At 49.2% G+C, this 18304-nt stretch overlaps 1 protein-coding gene across 2 annotated transcripts in view; it reads right to left on the bottom strand.

Annotated features, from left to right (window-relative positions):
- Window positions 1–14592, bottom strand: part of TRAM2 (translocation associated membrane protein 2) — an 82638-nt gene extending 68046 nt beyond the window's left edge. The window contains exon 1 of one of the 2 annotated variants that reach the window (XM_058662224.1): window positions 13956–14592. In XM_058662224.1, coding sequence (XP_058518207.1) covers window positions 13956–14075 — 120 coding nt within the window. In that variant the 5' untranslated portion in view covers window positions 14076–14592. The remainder of the gene's footprint in view (window positions 1–13955) is intronic. The other variant, XM_004590439.4, reaches the window with a different exon arrangement.
- Window positions 14593–18304: the final 3712 nt, after the last annotated feature.

Genomic DNA, 18304 nt, shown 5'->3' with positions numbered 1-18304 from the left:
TGGAGGAACAAAAGGGAGATTCAAGAGAATTCAGGAGAGCAGGAACAAAAGCAGAGAAGTGTCAAGGAGAAGAGAATGTTCAGGCAGCACAGCAAGCTGCCTTGGGTCAAGACCTGGGAGGGGAGGTCAGGTTGTAGGGAGCCTTAAAGTTCTCAGGTTAGAACTTCAGCAAGGGAGGGCCAGTGTCCTGAGTGTTTGAGGACAATCTGTAGTGGCTGTGTGGAGCAGCAAGAGGTGGGGCCCAGTCAGGGACTCCCACAGCCATTCAGGAAAGTAAGTCCAAAGTCAGGAACATTAAGAGTGACAGCATTAAGAGAGACCAACACAGGAGTTAAGACTGGCACGTTCAGGTCTGGCGCAATAGTGTAGCGGTTAAAGTCCTCACCTTGAATGCACCGGGATTCCATATGGCAGCCGGTTCTAATCCAGCTCCCAGCCTGTGGCCTGGGAAAGCAGTCGAGGACAGCCCAAAGCCTTGGGACCCTGCACCCATGTGGGAGACCTGGAAAAAGCTCCTGACTCCTGGCTTCGGATCATCTAAGTATTGGCCGTTTTGGCCACTTGGGGAGTGAACCATTGGATGGAAGATCTTCCTCTCTGTCTCTCCTCCTCTCTGTATGTCTGCCTTTCCAATAAAAATAAATAAATAAATCTTAAAAAAAAAAAAAAAGACTGGCACATTCAGTGATCAGACAGGGGTCCAAAGCAAAGACTGGTGATGGCTGTGGCTTTCCAGCTTGGCATTCACAACTGTTATGCTCCCTCGCCTGCAGACTACCATGGTGCTTAATGGTAAGGGTGAAGGTACTAATAAAATGCTAAGGGAAACCAACAGACTTTCCTAAGAAGACCCCCGAAACTCAACAATGGGGCTAGAAGTCAGACAGTGGGAAACCTTACAGAACCAGTTCTCAGAGGTCTAGCCAACATCTGGAGATAGAGCTCGATGGAGAAGCAAGTCCTCCTCAGACTGTCACATGCTCCAAAGAACTAGTTACTGACATTCCTGTCAGGTGCTCCCAAGTAGATGCCAGTGTATAGTGAGGCTTGTTCATTCCTGAGTGAATGCTATCTATGTTCAGGCCAAACCCACCATGTCCCTCTCCAACCCTGCTACCCCTAGAAAAACTCCACAAAGAAACCCCCACTCCCTCTACCTCCGCTGAACACCAGTTCAACACCAGATCCCTGAGGTAAGGCCACAGTACTTGCATGCAATCCTTTCTGGCTTATTTAGCTAATGGAACAAAACTTGGAGGGCGAAGATCTTCAAGCCTTCCAAGTCCTCACCTTGTACAATTAGAAAAAACATATAGAAAACACCTTAAATACAAAAAAATGTTTTCTTTAATGAGTCTGAAGGTCACGTCAGCAATAAAGTCATGCAAAGGCAACACAAGATGGTAAGCAGGTCGACAGCCATGTTCAAGGCTAGCACTGGCATCTATGCACACTTCGGAGTCACAGTATGGTGTAGGGGAAAGCTACTTGTCTTTCCCAGATCTGACTGCCCTTGAGCATCCGACACACAACTGCATCACTGCTTGCCGCTATCACAGAGGACATAAAGGGAGGAGCCTGCGAAAGATGGTTCAGTTTCTGAAGGTTTTGAAACCAACACCAAAAAAGACTGCAGGTGTCTTGGGCTCGCCTGCTTCAGAGAGGCTACTTCCTGACTAGGAATAGAGACTGAATTGTCGCCAGGTAGATGTTCCTGTACGAGCCACTGCCTCCCCATCTGTAATCTCACCCTTCAAACCACTCTCTATGCGGTCTCCATCACATACCCATCACATCGTCTCCCCAAACTCTTCAAAAGCTCCCCAGTAGATCCAGGATTGCAGCTCTACTTAGTGACAGGACTCTCAATACCCTCCCCTCTACCACCCTCTGCTTCCCAACTTGGCCAATCTCTACAACGTCCTAAGACACCAGCCTGTCAAATCTCGATGCTCCAAACCAGCCCCTGCCCCCTTCATCTCTGTCTTCACAAAGAAGCAACGGTCCCTCTATCCAGTATCCTCCCACATCTCCTCTGTCCCTGGTCTTACTTAAATCCACCTATCCCCTAGTCTAAGCTAGACTCCCTCTTCCATGTTCCCAAAATACCCCCTCTAGTAGACTACTATGAACGGAACCCCACTGTGTGCAAACTAGACACAGAAGGTCATTATTCCACTGGAGCACTCCACATCATCTGTCTTGAGTTGTCTCCCTCACTTCATGTGAAGGGAAGCAATGTCTTTTTCCACCTAATTCTCAGCCTCTACAGCGATGGCTCACACATAAGCACTGTGTAATCAACACTGGCAGAAGGAAGAGACAACAGATAAGAACCAGCCCAGTCTCATCTCTCTTGGGCCACGTGAGGAACAATCAATGGGTGGGGCTTGAGATGCCAGCAACATTGGTCACTTGGCTACACTACATCTATAGGCTAAAGGCTAAAGGTACGATAAGTGGTTTGTCACAACCTGGCAAGGTCATATTTGTCATGTCTGGAGTCAATGTGGACCCAGGAAACTCAGGGGTGTGTGTATGTGTGTGTGTGTAAATAATGAGGTATCTTAGAGATGGGACACAAGACTAAACACGAAATTCATCTACATTTCACATACACCTTACACATACATACATACATACATACATACCTGAAAATAACCATAGGTAATAATTATTTTTAGTAGTGGAATTTTTTACTTCTAGCAACATGGTGACACTAAAGAAATTTTGCATTTTGGAGCACTTCATATTTTGGATTTTTGGAATAGGGGTGTTCAACCTGGAGCATACACCATTTACCTCTTAACAAGGTTACAGGAAAATCATTATGACCAAGTGTACATCCTACTATTCTACCATAACAACTTGAAAATCTGAGACTCTTTGCTCATGTATTAAATGACACTAAATATTGTTGGCTTTCTAGGTTTTTCTGTGCCTACAAAGCCAGACTGTACCATCTATGTGCACAATAAGGGCTACCCCTCCAGCCAGTCTATCTTCCCCGTCACTGCTCCCATTCCCTTACTCATTCTTCTCAGGAAAGCCTGTGGAACAGCTTAGCTTTCTATAATCACACATATGGAAACTGAGGCACTGAGAGGTGCCTACATGGCACTACAACAGTGTGGAAACAGTCTGGCTCTGGAGCCATGACTATAACCACTGTGACCCAAGGCCTCGAACAGGTTCCTACTGGAACTACCACACTTACTATTTGTTACTGCAAAGAAAAACCAAAACAGGAGCAGGAGCAGGTTGTGGTACAGCAAGTTAAGCCAGCACTTATGATGCCAGCATCCTGTATCAGATCACAGTTCAAGTCCCAGCTGCTCTGCTTCCAATCCAGTTCCCTGCTAATGTGTCGAATAGGCTGTGGAAGGTGGCCCAAGGGGTTGGGCCCCTGCCACCCTTGTGGGAACTCTCCCAGGATGCAGTTCCAAGCTCCTGGCTTCAGCCTGACCCAGATTTAGCCTCTGTAACCACTTGGGAAGTAAACCAGCAGATGGAAGATGGCTTTCCTTCTTTCAAATATTTTGCCAAGCAAATAAATCTTCCAAAAAATAAAGGTAAAAAAAAAAAAAAACCCTCATAAAGCAATGTGACAAACAGAACTTTCTTTGATAATCAAAATCCTCCATATCCATGCTTCTGGGCTTTGGGATGTGGCTAACATGAGTGGAAAATCAAATCTTGAAATTTCACTTTATTTTAATAAGTTTCCATTCCAACAGCCCAACATGGCTAGCCACTGAATAGGTAAAGACTACTTTTAGTGAGTCAAAATTGCGAAATGTCAAACATTCGTTATCACAGATCACTCCTACTTGGCTTCAGGGGAATGAGAGTGAATAGGAATGCTCCTCTGTGCTCCGCCGCTGGCTTTCATTCATGTCTGCCATTGTGAGTGAGCAGTTCAAGGAGCCTAGGACGCCATGGTAGCTGCTAAAGGAATGGTATTAACTGTTGGAGCAAAGGTTTTAGAGTGATGCCGAGGTGTGCAGTTTGGGAGTGGCACATCACTGGTCAGATTCAACCACCAGGTATCCTCTATAGATTTGGGACAAAATGAGCCACAGATGCACATACCTGTGTCTGAAGAGCATAGCACAAAATGCAAAACATTCATGCAGGCCCAGCAGAAGGCACAGACCAATCTGCCTAGGCAAGGACCATCAGCTCTGTGGACCAACCTTGGAAAGGTCCCAGGGCCCCAGGAACAGAAACCACAAAGCCAAGCCCAGCCCCCTGCCTCACCTGGACATGTATTCCTTTCTAAAGCATGGATTTTCTCTTTCCCCACCATGGGTTCTGCTAAAACTCTACTGCATACCAAACCCAAATTTAAGTAACCCCTGATGACAACTTAAATAGGAAATGAAACCAAGATTAGAAACTGAGCCCAATAGCCTAACAGGCACAACTGTTCTGTGGGTACTACAGGTTGAGTACCGCTAATGAAAAATTTAAAACCCAAAATGCTTCAAAACTAAAACTTCTTGAATATTTCAGATTAGGTGTGCTCAACCTGAAAGTCTATGCAAACATCGTCAAATTAAAAATACTTTGAAATGTAAAACATTTCTGGTCTCAGCACTTCAGATGAGGGATATTCAACCTGCATTTGGAGTCTATTTAGATGGGAGAAGGTGCCTCTTTCCCTCTCTTCTCAATCACTGACAACGTGAGTCTCACACATTATTTGCCATGTCCATCATAAGAAGGCATGACTTGGGAGCGGGGTAATTAGTGCAGCAGCTGAGACGCTGCTTGGAACACTCACATCCTCTCTAGAGAGTTCCTGGGTTCAAATCCCAGCTCCAGACTCCACTCCAACTTCCTGCTAATGTGTACCCTGGGAAGCAGCAGTTGGCTCAAGCAGCTGGATTATCTGTTATCTACACAGAATGAGTCCCCAGTTACTAACTTCAACCTAGGCCAGTCCTGGCTGTTCAAAGAATCTGGGAGTCAGTCAACAGATGGATAATCTCTCGTATCTCTGTCTCTTCACCTTTTTTTTTTTTCGGCAATTTCATTTATTTGAAAGGCAGAGTTATGGATTCAGAAAGAGTGAGAATGAGAGTGAGAACGAGAGAAAGAGCAAAAACAAGAGAGTTTGTAAAGGCAGTTACTAGGCCAAGCTGAAGCCAGGAGCATCCTCCAAGTCTCCCACATGGGTGCAGCCGCACAGGCAGTTGAGCCATTCTCTGCTGCTCTCCTGGGCACATTAACTGGGAGCTGGATCAGAAGTAGAGCAGCTTGGACTCAAATCAGCACCGCAGGAAGTGGCTTAACCAGCTATGCTACAGTACAAGTCCTTATCTCTCTATCTTTGACATAAGTTCAAAAAACAAAGGAAAAAGGCACAACTGGGTCATAAAACAGTTGACATTTCCATGAAACAAGTGGGGCCCAAAGGGAAAAGGGGCATACTTGGGCCACCCAGCTACTTGCTGCAAAAGTCCAGACTTTAGTCCTCACCCGTGGCACACACTCCCCATGGACACTGCTCATATCTGTGGCCTCCAGGACGGACTCTGCAAACACCAGGAGCACCCACTCTCGCTCTCATGCCCAAACCAGATATCAAAGTTTAAAAAAAAATCAATTACCACCCATTCTTTCCACCTCAACTGTTTCTCATCTAGAAACAGTCCTCAGATCCATGCAAACAAGTTATTCCTTGCCCATCAGGGTCAAAAGTTGACCCAGGACAAAGTCAGACAAAAAGTAAAACCCCAGAAGTGTAGGGTCTGAAAAGCTCAATACTAATCCGAGGTCCAAAGAATTCTCAGCCGGAAGCCAGGCATTGTGAGGCAGGCCTTGCAACTTCCTGCAGGACTCCAGCAGCTCAGGAGCCCCAGACTGCTCTTACCCTTCAGGAAGGGAGCTAACATAAGGCCCTGGCACCTCAATCCCAAGCCACGATCTCCCTGGCCAGGGATGTGGCTCTTCCCAGATCCCTGCAGCAGCTCAGGTACGTGTACCACACTGCCAGGCCTTGCTCATGTCCCAGAGCAAGGCGCTGCTCATGAATGGATGGCAGAGCACAATCACATACATTTTGTATCTAACCTTCATCCCAGGGTTGGCACATCTGTCTATCTCCCAAGAAGCCACAGACGTCTTCATGACAGAGTTACTATTAAGTAACAGTCTTCGATAGTCTCCCTAGGACTGACATTGTGGTATAGCGGCAAAGCAACCAGTTGCAGCACTGACATCCCATATGAGTGCTGGTTTAAGTCCCAGCTGAACCATTTCCAATCAAGCTACCTGCTAATGGCCTGGAAAAAGCAATGGAAGATGGGCCAAGTGTTTAGGCCCCTGCCATTCAGAGTGGGGACCTGGACAAAGCTCCAGATGACCGGCTTTGGCCTGGCCCAGCCCAGGCTAAGAAGGCCTTTGGGGAGTGAACAGCAGCGGAAAACATCTCTCTCTCCTGTTCTCTGTCTGTGTAACTCTACCTTTCAAATAAATAAATCTTTTTTTAAAAATCTGTATAAAAAGAAGGAATTAGATTCCCCCTAAGGGAGATTATGTATGCCATTATAATACAGATAGAGGAATAAACTGATTAAACTAACAACACTACATTTGCTCTGCCCCTGCAAATGCACTATAAGAGTATCAACTGTGCTTCCCCCAGACACCTGGGAGAGACCACCACTATTCCCAGAACACTGACCACCTCACACCCAGGGTAAAAACGTAAAAAGCCTCCCTTTCCACCAACAACAATGGCTAAGGCTCAGATCCAAAAGCCTGCCACCCACATCAAGTTCAAAAGCTGAGCCCTACTCACAAAAACAGTGCATCTGCCTTGAGATTCTGTACTGTGACCTTGTAGAGGTCAGGGAGCCCACCTCAGCCATGTCCACATTCCCAAAGCTCCAACACAGGTATGCAAAAAAACAGCTGCCAAATAAAAGGCCTTTAGAGCCAACTGAATGGTGCAGGGGGGCCTCCAAAAAACTTCATGCAAAATGCGTATTCAAATTTTTTTGCATCCAAATATTTATCTTTCCGAAGTCCCCTCTGCACATTATCATTCAAAGGTGTGTTCTAGAATCTCAGCAAGCAGAGTCCCAGCAATAAGCCTGAAGATGAAAGTTCAGTGGACCTGCTGCAAAAGCCTGGCTCCTCACATGTAAGGAACCCGTCTCTCAGGGACTCCCCTCCTGTGTGACACGGAAGGCAAGGACTCTCCAGCCCCAACATGCACATGCCCCTGTTCTACAATCCCTGTGTTTTCAAAAGGGTGCAAAAAAGAAGAAATGATGATAATGCAGATGACATATGAGTTCAAGCCCTGGTTTGACCAAAAACGTACTTGGCTTTCCTGGAAAATCAATTAACCTATAGAGCTCTTACTTTTCTATGAACACTGCAGGTGAGCACTCAACCTTCCTTTTAATTTTTATATATTTGTTTGGAGCAGAGGGTAAGAGATAGACAAATAGAGCTCCCACGCACGGCTTCATTTCCCAGATGCCTGCAATGCACTGACAGGAAACTGAAGCTGGCAACTGGAGCAGGGAGGAAGTGGAACCAGGTACTGTGATGTGGGGTGCCAGCTTCCTAACTGCCAGGCCTGCTGACCTACTGATGTCTTCAACTTGTAAAATGCAAAGACCAGATAAGCCCCTGAGCTAGGGCCACGGTATTAGCTTCACGAAAAGGGCAGTGAGAAGACAACAGCCAAAGGCATCTCTTCTTACAGGATGTCAAGTAATGGCACGCAGAAATGGCAGCAGTAGGTGAAGGGTCGGCCCATTTGACTGTCTTCACATGCAGTGGGCACACACATGTGGGTCATTCTCAGCCACACAAATTTCAATGACTGTTTCTGGCAGAAAAGCCCCCAAGTAGAACAACGACCAACAAACATTACTTTCAGGTAATAAACAGCTTCCACTCAGACAAAGAAAAACAAAGCCGCCTGTGGCTACATTCCACAGACGCCCCATTCGTGGAAGCATCAGGGCTGAGCTCTAAATGCGAGCCAGACACTGCTGAGTTCTTATTTTGGCTCTGACTCTAACTCCAAGTTGGACAACCCTTGGCCAAGTCTCTCCTCTAGAAGCCAGCCTCTGGACATGTATGACATTCCCATAAACCATCCCAATTACAGGATGAGGCCAGTAAAGCATTTTACAGATGTCAAGAGTGGCCAAGTCTCCACACAAAGCAGGGATGTCAGGAGGCAACGTGGCTCAGGTGGATAGCCACGGAGCTGCCTCTCTTCCAACCTAGGCTCCCAAAGACACGCGGGAAGGCTCCAAGGGTCAAGGAGCCCCCAGCTCACAACTTAGCTCCACTTCCTCCTCTAGAAAACAAGGAAAACTGAGGGAACCCACACCATGCAGAGGGCAACGCTTGTGAAGCTCTTTAAATCCCAGATCACTGACAATACTAACAGGCTATGATGAAAGCCAAGGCAAAATAATAGAATGTGCAGAAGATAAAGGTCGCTCATGGACTAAAAAGGGCTGCTAGTACTTTTACTGTTTTCCTTCTTCCCACCCCCACCGCTTCCTCCCTTTAACCATTAGGTACCAAAGGATACCAGATACACAGCGCTGAATTAAAAAAAAAGTTTGTGAGATGATATCAGCAAAGTTTCCCACCAAAGCCTGCTAATAGTACTCTCTCTGATTAGAAAGCATTTCTGTCATTTGGGAACTCTAATCTACTCTTATCAACCCTCTGGCTTCATCATTTATCAGGGTGGGAACAGGAGGTACATCAGCTAGGCCACAGAGTGAGTTGGGGGCCCCTGCCCATGAAGAAGCAGATCAAAATGGACTTCGTGCCTGCCCGAGAGCAGTTTGCACCATAGCAACACATGGGATTCAACAAACAGCTAGGACGGCGGGGCCCCGTAGTGACAGGTCCCAACAGCGCCTCCAAGAATCCAGCCCCTGAGAATCGAGGCAGAGCAAGCAAGAGAAGAAAGTGGTACCAACTTAGCTTGCGGGGCAAGTGCCCCCTGGTTTTTACATTGCCAGGGATAGCACTAAGACCCTCTAGTACCCCACAGCCTGTGTTCTAATAAGATGGAAGGCGGAGAGAAAACAGATCTCCTGCACGCAATGGTTGCATCATGAGGCCCCATGGGGAACAGCGCCCTCAGGTGCAGCAATATGCCCATTTAAATTGCAGGTGGCACTGGAGAACCAGGGGAAAATTCTCTTTTTCAATGTACACCAGCACCAAAATGAAATGCAGCAAGGAACAAGCATGGCTGTTGAAAGCTGCATGAAGTGCCCACATGTCAGGCTTGGTGAGAGCAGGTTATCTTTAGACAGATTTCTCCTCAACTGGCAGTCAGGGTAAAACACTCACACCCAGGGCCACTGTTGTTGGTTCAGTGGGTTAGGACACTCTGCAGCACCAGCACCCCATCTGGGTGCCAGTCCAAATCTCACTGACTCCACTTCCAATCCAGCTCCTTGCTCATGTGCCTGGAAAAGCAGCAGTACATGGCCCGGGTGCCTGGCCACTACACCTCACAGGGACACAGGTTTTATCCTGGCCCAGGTCTAGCCGTTTCAGTCATTTGGGGAATGACCCAGCAGATGCAAGAAATCTCTCTTTGTATCTTTCCCTTTTTCTGTAACTCTGTCCTTCAAAACAATAAATTAATTTTAAAAAACTAACAGATCAATAGCATCTTTCTAGATTTTACATGGTTGCTAAGCAAAGAGACAGAAATAACCAGCATCTCCTCCCATCCCATAGGATAGGGTTACAAGGGAGGCTTGACCAGAAGAAAATTCAGTTCCACATTTCTGCTCTGTTGCTCAAACCACTGAGCCATGCAAGCAGAAATCCAACCACTGAACAAGGGTACCCAGGAGAACATGTGGCACCTTCCCAGTTTCCTTTAACTTTTCTAGAACACCACTGATAACTGCTTTAGAGACTATGGAGAAGATATGTAGAACCAGGAACTGGAGCCTGGCTAAGCAACTTATCCCAACCATAAGCTAACCAAAGAAACAGACTGTATTCACAGATGTGTCTCTATGTCTTCCAAAGAAGACTGTTGTCTTAGGACTGTTAGAATGGTACTACTAAGAGCCAGGCTAGCAGCCCCGTCCAGGTAATGATAGCTACAGGTGTGTCTGGGAGGAGGCAAGCTGGTGCTGTAGACCCCTGCGTACCAGCAGGCTACCACACAATGGGCCCTCCCAGGATGCATGCCATCCACCTTTCACCCTCATGAGTTCCTCAATGTACCAGGAAAAGGAAAGAAGTTAGTTCCTAGAGAAGAGGGAGGTAGGGCACATTTGCCTCTAAAACAATTAAAAAGCAAAAGCCAGCCACTGCTGGAGAAAACTCCTGTGGGCCCTAAACCTTTCAGCCACCACAGATCCAGGAGAAAGCAAATCTACTAATGACAGGCCCACAATTTAAACTACGTCTCTTTGCAGTTGCAGAGCCTATAAATGAGTTTAGGGGGGAAAAAAAGAAGAAAAAAGAGTTTCTGTCTCAAAATGACATTTTAAAGGTGCTATATAAATTGCTTCCTCTCTCTGCCAGGCGCTCCCTTTTCCTCATTCTCCATTCGCTAATGAAAGACTTTTCCTCTTCCTCTGCCTGTTTCAATTTGAGACGTGGCACAGAATAGGAAGCTGGAAGGCCAAGGCAGCCAGCGGGGAGGGGACAGCTACTTTCAAAACTGACACACCCTGCAGGAGGTCAGGCCAGACTCCACCAAAGAAAGGAGCTAGAGCCCAGGCAGATGGCAGGGCAGAAAAGTCGCCACAGAGCCACCTCTCCCAAAAGCAGAGTTAAGAAAAAGAAAGCTGGAAAGGAAGGAGGGGGAAAATAAAGTTCCACATTCCTGACATTTTTTAGCCAAGTGCTGTGGCTGCAGGGAACAGCTCTATTCCAAACAGCCTGTAGGATGGAGAGAAAACCTGGGTTCAGGGCAAGGAACTGCTCAGAAATGGGACAGCTCACAATTAAACCAGAAAGGGGCACACTGTGCGAGGTGGGGAGATGGCAGGGGACAGTTACTCTTAAAGTGTGTTTCCAACAGAAACAGGCCCTGAGGGAAAGGATCTGGGGCCGGTGTCTCCCCCGGGGACAAAGTGATCAACTGCCAGTGTCCTGGCAATGGGAATGACAGCCCCCACCCCCCAGTATAGACAGGGAACGGGCAGAGAGCTGGCAAAGGAAGGGCAGGAGAGGAATGAGAGGGAGAAGGCAGGGGCTGTGACAGCCTGGGGTGTGGGAAGGCAGGCAAGGGGGCTCAGCCCTCTGGCAGAGGCTGGGTGGGAGACCCCACAGGGAAAAGCAGCCAGGAGAGTGGCTCTGGATGGGAGGAATTGTGATGGCATTTCCCAGGCTCCGTGGAGTGGAGAAAGCCTCACATGGCCCATGCCTGATGTCCTCTGCCTTGTTCCCACTCCCCTTGCCCTCCTTCGGTCCTCACTCCCAGGGAGGACTGTAGGTTTATGATTGCATCAGCAGCCCTGCCCCCATCACATGTGCCCCTATGTACACACATGCACACCACTCTGCTCCATGAGAGAACCAATCAGACCCATCAGTAACACACAGGGAGTCCTGCCCTGGGCTAGGAAGTACCTCCTTCTGCTTGACTCTAAGTGTGAAGATGCCCACCCTGGTCCTTCCCAAGAAGCAGCAGGGATATCTCAGCCCTCATTGGGCAGGAGCAGCAGAGTCTTAAGGGTCTCCCTGAGATACCAATCTCCGAGTGAAGACTTACTACATGCCACACACAATATCGATGAACACTTCCCACTGGAAGCTCAGGGCAACGCCCTCTTTCCCCAAGAACAATTCAGATGGACAACACCACAAAACAGCACAGAGAGGCGGAGACACCTGCTCTGTAAGTCCTACAAGGTCCAGAACACAAAAGGAAGAGGCAGAGGACACGGTGGGAGAGGGAGCCTGCTGCATTGCAGACAGGGGTCTCTGCTTTCTGTATATTTGTTTCTTCTCATCTGAGGCCTTTGTCTTCCACCACATACTCAGAGGAAGCCCAACAACTTTCAACTTCCACAGACTGGCAGGTAAAGAGGAACCAAGTTCAAATGCTAGACAGCTCCTTTTGAGCAAGGACAAAGCAGGCAAAGTCACAAACTTTAACAGATGCAAGAAACACAGCAGAGAGAGTCACAGGCTTTTGCAGGAACTCGGCCAGCTGCACAGCCTGTGGCTCTTAAGTTTAGGGCTGAAACGTGTCTCTCCAGCCATACCCTCCAAGACTGGGACACAGCCCCAGTAAGCCTTTTAGAATGGCCCAGGTAAAACAAACTCCCTATATGTCACTACGCCTTATGACGAAAAGCAAACAACAACAACACACGGAAAGCAAGGAAGTGGTTTCCAGGTTGGTGGGCTTTGTGACCACTTTGGTTGCTGCCCTGGCCTCCACTAGGCCTTACCACAGGCCTACAATATCTCTTCCAGAATGGGGAAACTGAGGCCACAGTCTGTTTCCAGTGACCAAGCAGACACTGTGACCCAAGGCTGATCCTGCCTTGATCAAGCCCTATCCACCAAGCCACCAGGAGACCAGGGCCGAGCAAAGGCAGCATTACCAAAACCTGCAGGGCAGAGCCCAACCGTGGTCTCAACGTGGCTCCCTTCAGACCCCCCTCAAGCCCAGCCAAGTGCACACTCACACACACAGCCCTGACTCGGCCACCACAGGAATGTCCCCAGCATGAGGGCACCTCCACCAGCCAAGCAGAACTCTTGTTCATCCAAAAGCAGAGGGATGCAGAAAGAGACATGCTAGGAGTCGTCCATCTCCAAGGCAGGGTGTAGCTGGTTACAGTTCCCCAACACATCCCTGGGAATGCAGACAAGCAGTCCTGCCCAGCAGGGAGGACAGACAAGGAGCGAGTCAGATGACCCCCAAGGTGACCACGGCAAGGCAGAGGGGAATGCCAACGATATAGCTTAAGTTTTAGATAAGATATACCTAGCAAAGCCATACCCAAGTTCCTCCATGATCCTGCCCATCTTTGACTACAGTGTTTTTCTCCTCTCTGCAGGAATGGAGAGACACTCCCACGGTCCCCTTAGACCGCTGTGCGTTTCTCAAACCGCTTGTTCCCTGAGGCCTATGAGATCCCACTGCTGTCAGGATCCCATCCTCTGCCGCCCACCCCACTTCTACAACCACAGGAGAATCGTCTTCCCCCTACAAGTACATGGCATCCCTGGCCCTCTCCTCACCCCTGTGAAGGGGCTGAGGCTCGGGGTTCGCCACGGATGCATCTTTAAGTGCAGTGCACAAAATGGTCAAGTCAACCATCCTATTTGTACAGAGTGGGAGGCAAAAAAGAGGAGCTCAGAGACCAGCGATGGGATGGGGTGAATCCCACAGGTGAATCCTCGCGGTACATTCCAGACTGCAGGATGCAAAACACCCACAAAATCTGAGGGGAGGTGAAGAAGGGTTCGGGTCCGTTGCCCTGGAAAAGCCCCCACAAGAGGCCAGCACTTGGAGAGTTGAGAGTAGGGGGCCGGTTGTGCAATTACTGCGGGTCTGGGAGTCTCCCGGCTTGGCTCCTGGATGCAGGAAAGGAAACCTCGCGCGTGGGGCCAGAGTGGCAGAATGCGCTTGGTTCGAGGCCAGGCTGGGGTTTCAGAGAGGCCGACAGAGCTGCAGGATACGGTGGGTGCCCAAGGGGGCGGCAGAGCATGGCACCGCTGCCACGGCACCGGTAGGAGGTGCCTTCTGGGCTGACCCGGGTTCAGGACAGGGTGGGGGTGGGGGGCACAGGACACTCGGCGCGGAGAGGGGTGAGATACACAAAGCCCCGGGTGCAGATAAGGAATGGGGCGCTCCGGCTCACACACGAGGTTCCCGGGGGCTCGCAGCGGAGTGCCGGACGCCACGCGAAGGGCAGCAAGCGCCAGCCCCTTCAGCGCCCTTCTCCTCTCTCTCTCCCCCTCACCTCGAACATAAGCCCGATGAGGACGCAGAGCACCAGGCAGAAGCCGATGTCCGCATGGTTGTGAATGACGAACTCCTGGCTGAAGAACGGGTAACTTTTCGTCCTCCTGCGGAAAGCCATGGCAGCGGGCCCGCAGCGGCCGGCCGGGCCCCCACCCCCGCGCTCACGAGCCGCAGCGCAAAAACTTCTCCAGCCCCGGCCCGGTCCGCCCGCCGGCCCGCCGCCCCGCTCGCCCGGCCGCCCGCCAGCCCAGCGCGGAACAACTTCTGGACCCGCCCCCTTCCTCCGCCCGCCCCCGGCCGCCCGGAACCGCCCCCGGCCGCAGCCCCCGCCCCGCAGCCGCGGCCCCGCACGCCGCGCGCCCGGCTCGCCGCGGACCCGCCTCCTCGCGCTTAACCCCGACGCCGCCGGGCGCGCCGCGCGGGAGGCCGCTGAGACCCGGCGGGGCGGGCGGACGGGCTGCGCGCGCGCCCCGCGCCTTCCTGGCCCCGCGTGCGCCGCGCGCCTGGCAGCATGCTCGGGGCCCCGGGCTCCAGGCTCAGCCGCTTGTCCTCAGCGCCGAGGACGCAGGCCCGCGGAGGAGGCGAACGCCCGGGCCTGCCCGGACAGGAAGTGGGCCCTGGTTTCCCACTCCTCGAGCCCCGCTCCTTCCTTCTTTCCTTCCTTCCTTCCTTCCTTCCTCCGGCGGCCGCGGGGTGGTGTAGCCCCCGGGGTGTGCGCTGCGCTGGCGTGGGGGGGTGGGGAGGCTGGGAAGCTTCGGGTGGGCCTTGTCGCTGACCACTGCGCCCTGCACGGACAGGAGAAGAATGGACGTTGGATCAGTTATTTACGGAGAGCATACCGAAGTCTGGGCTCGTTTCTGTGGGCTCCGATCCGCAGCAAACAAAAGACCTTGGTGCGGTGTGGGGGAGAAGGAGGTTGCATTTCAGTTGGTAGAGCAGGTGAGTGGGTGACAAGTTTTGTCCCTAACTCCTGAGACCCCCATGCTCCCCTAAATTAGTTTCACACGCATGGGCCAAACACCACCTTCAGCCTTAATTGATGTGAAGCAGCGAAAAACAAACACTGCAAAAGAAATTCACGTTTCTCGCTACAAGTTTTTGCTGAATCTTAAGCCTTAAGTGTACAGGGCTTTTTTCATAAGTTAATTTATATTGGCAAATACTAAATTTAATCTTCCCAGTAATGAAGGAGTCCTCTAATCGCTTTCTAGATGCGCCAAAATGCAAAATGAACAGAGAAACTATTTAATTCCTATTCCTTCTTAGATCAGTTTCACAGTCATTTCCCTTCCAGGTAAATAGATCTCTTAAACATAGCACCATCTCTGAAAGACGATTGAGACTGGATGGAAGTCCTGTGGAAGGACTTTGCTTGTTAAATTTGTACTCTTCGATATTTAATGTCTCATCTTCAGTATTTGACTTTCAAGAAAAATGAAAAAGTATAATCCTATCATATTGGACTAGATCTCATTTGACTTTTCTTTATGCGGAGTTTTTTGTTTGTTTTTATTTCATAACCAGAGATCTTTTTCTGTCTGAAGCTAGGAGACAGGAAGTCAGTCTGGGTCTCCCATGTGGGTGACAGTACCTCAATAATCCCGAGCCACCATTGCTGCCTCCCGGTGGAGGAGGCACAGAGGCAAAACATTTCAATCAGAACAGGAGTAACTGGGACTCAACCAGACATCCCTAAATGCAATGTGGTGGATCCAGACAATGGTTTAACACATTGTGCCACAAAACTGTTTTAAAAAGTTGATCTCAATCTTTTTTGAGGGGTTTGGAAGATGTATTTATTTGAAAGGCAGAGCTAGAGGAAGAGAAGAGACAGAGTGAGAAAAGATCTTCCATCGACTGATTCATACCCCAACTGGCCACAATGGCCAGGTGAAACCAGGAGCCTGGAACTCCATATGGGTTTCCCACATGGATGCAGGAGTCCAAGCACTTGGGCCATCTTCCACTGCTTTCCCAGGCACATTATCAGGGAGCTGGTGTGGAGGTGGGGCAGCTGGCACTCAATCCAGCATCCCTGTGGAGAGACACAAAAATCAAGAACTCAGTAGCACCTTTTTTTTCCATCTGTGAAGAAAAATTGAAGTTTTCAGCTGGCAGTTACATTGGACATTTTGAACTTGCCTTCTCTTGATGGATCAATACTGGAAGGAAAGCATTTGGCACAGTGGTTAGAAACACTGGACAAGTGCGTCCCATACAGGACGTGCCTGTGATTGGGTGTCTCTGCCCCAAATCCACTTTCTTTAATGGGCATTCTGGGAGGCAGTAGATGGTGGCTAAAGTACTTGGGTCCCTGCCACCCAGATGGGAAACCTGCATAGAGGTCGAGGCTCCTGGTTTCATTCTGGCTGTTGCGGGGAGTGAACCAGCAGATGAAAGGTTCGTTCTCTGTCTCTCTTAACTCTGATGATTCATTCCCCAAATGTCTGCAACAGCCGGAGCTGAGCTGATTTGAAGCCAGGAGCTTCTTTCGGGTCTCCCACATGGGTGCAAGGTCCTAAGGTTTTGGGCCATCCTTTTCTGCTTTCCCAGACCATAAACAGGGAGCAGAATGAGAAACTGGTGCCCATATAGGATCCCAGCACTTGCAAGGTGAGAATTTAGCCAGTGAAACAGTGCTCCAGACCCTATAAATAAACTTTTGAAAACTGGAATACCAGTGTTTTACATGATTTGGCGTAACAGTTCTCCCTTGATTCCCTGTAATTTCTACAAACTACTGCGGCAGAAATTTCCTACAAAAGTTGGATGTTAGGGTCAAAGTTGTGACGTAGCTGGTAAAGCTGCTGCCTACAGTGCTGGCATTCCCTGTGGATGCCAATCCCCTCTGTCATGAGTCCTGCACTGTCCATCCACCTGGGAAATGCAGCAGGAAGATAGCCCGAGGGCTTAGCCGCTGCTGCTCAAAGAAGCTGGTATCTCATGGCCTCAGCCTGGCCAGTCCTGGCCTTTGCAGCCATCGGTGGATGAAAGATCTGTCTCTTCCTCTCTGTGTAACTCTGACTTTCAAAAACACAAATAAATCTTAGGAAAAAAGGTAGGATACTGTCAAACTGATGTTAGCAAGAGTTTAGGTTGAAAGTCCTGAAAGATAGGTATTTTAAGATGTGTATTCATTTACTTGAAATGCAGAGTGGCAGAGGATGAGAGAAATGTGGATCAGTGTTGTCTGCTCCACCGCAAACACTGCAGCGGCTGAGACTGGGTCAGGCTGAAGTTAGGAGTGATGAACGTCATCTGGATCTTCCACATGGGTGACAGAGACCTAAGTACTTGAATAGTTAGATCATCTACCACCTCCTACAGTGCATAGTAGCAGGAAGCTAAATCAAAAGCACAAAACATCCCAAGCAGCTTAAGCCACTGAGCTTCCAATGCCTACCTCATAGTCAATGCAACTACCACATTTATGGATGACAAGGCTGAACTAAAGTGGATGGCCTAGCCAGTGCTCGTACTACTGAACACCAAACCTATGCTCTTGGACTAATTACCATTGAATGGCAAGATACTGGTTGAAGCACGCTTGGATATTTTATCACCTTGAGAACCAGGTGAAAGAAGTACCAGGTGCCTGTTTTAGCCATCATAACTATCTCCAAGGCTTGGTTTCCAAAACCAGCTTCATCACCAGGTGGAACTCTTCCTAACGCCTCTCAATGAATCAGTGATGAATGAGTACTTAGTGTCTCCCACTCCACTCCCACCTCTCCTGTTCTACAACTGCCCTATGCTAATTACCCACGTGCTTCTCCCTTTAATATCCATTCCAGTAGAAATGTTTGCAGAGTACCCATGAAGTGCCTGACTCTGTGCTGTTTACTGGGAACTGAGATACAAGACACTTCACATGTGGAGGTTGTCAAATGTGTCCTCAAATTTGATACTCCATTGCAAGAGGTGTCCACTCATGCCCCTCATCTTGATTGTGACCAATAACCAGATCTGGTAGGACAGCCAGGCATATGAGGAGCAGATTGTCCAGCCCCATCCAGCCTTCAGAAGAGTGCATCCCCAGGTGTCTTCCTCAATACAACCTCTTGAGAGACCCAGAGCCAGAGCACTCCAAGTGAGCCACGCCCAAATTCCTGAGCCACAACAACTGCGAAGTGGGTGTTTTCTGTCTTAAGCTGCCAAATCTTACTGTAACTTGTTATACAACAAGAGATAAGCCTGCACACTGCTGCGATTTTCAATGTTAGAAGAGACAGACGCATCATCACGATTCAGTGCTGATGGTGACTCTAAAAACAATTGGATGTATATTCACTGTGAATAAAAATAAAATACAATTTAATTCCGATTGGAGTGCAAGAGGATATTTGG

The sequence above is a fragment of the Ochotona princeps genome, chromosome 1, assembly GCF_030435755.1.
Source record: "Ochotona princeps isolate mOchPri1 chromosome 1, mOchPri1.hap1, whole genome shotgun sequence".
Lineage (NCBI taxonomy): Eukaryota > Metazoa > Chordata > Mammalia > Lagomorpha > Ochotonidae > Ochotona > Ochotona princeps.
Note: the sequence above shows the minus strand (reverse complement) of the source record. Positions and strands in the feature narration are given on the sequence as shown.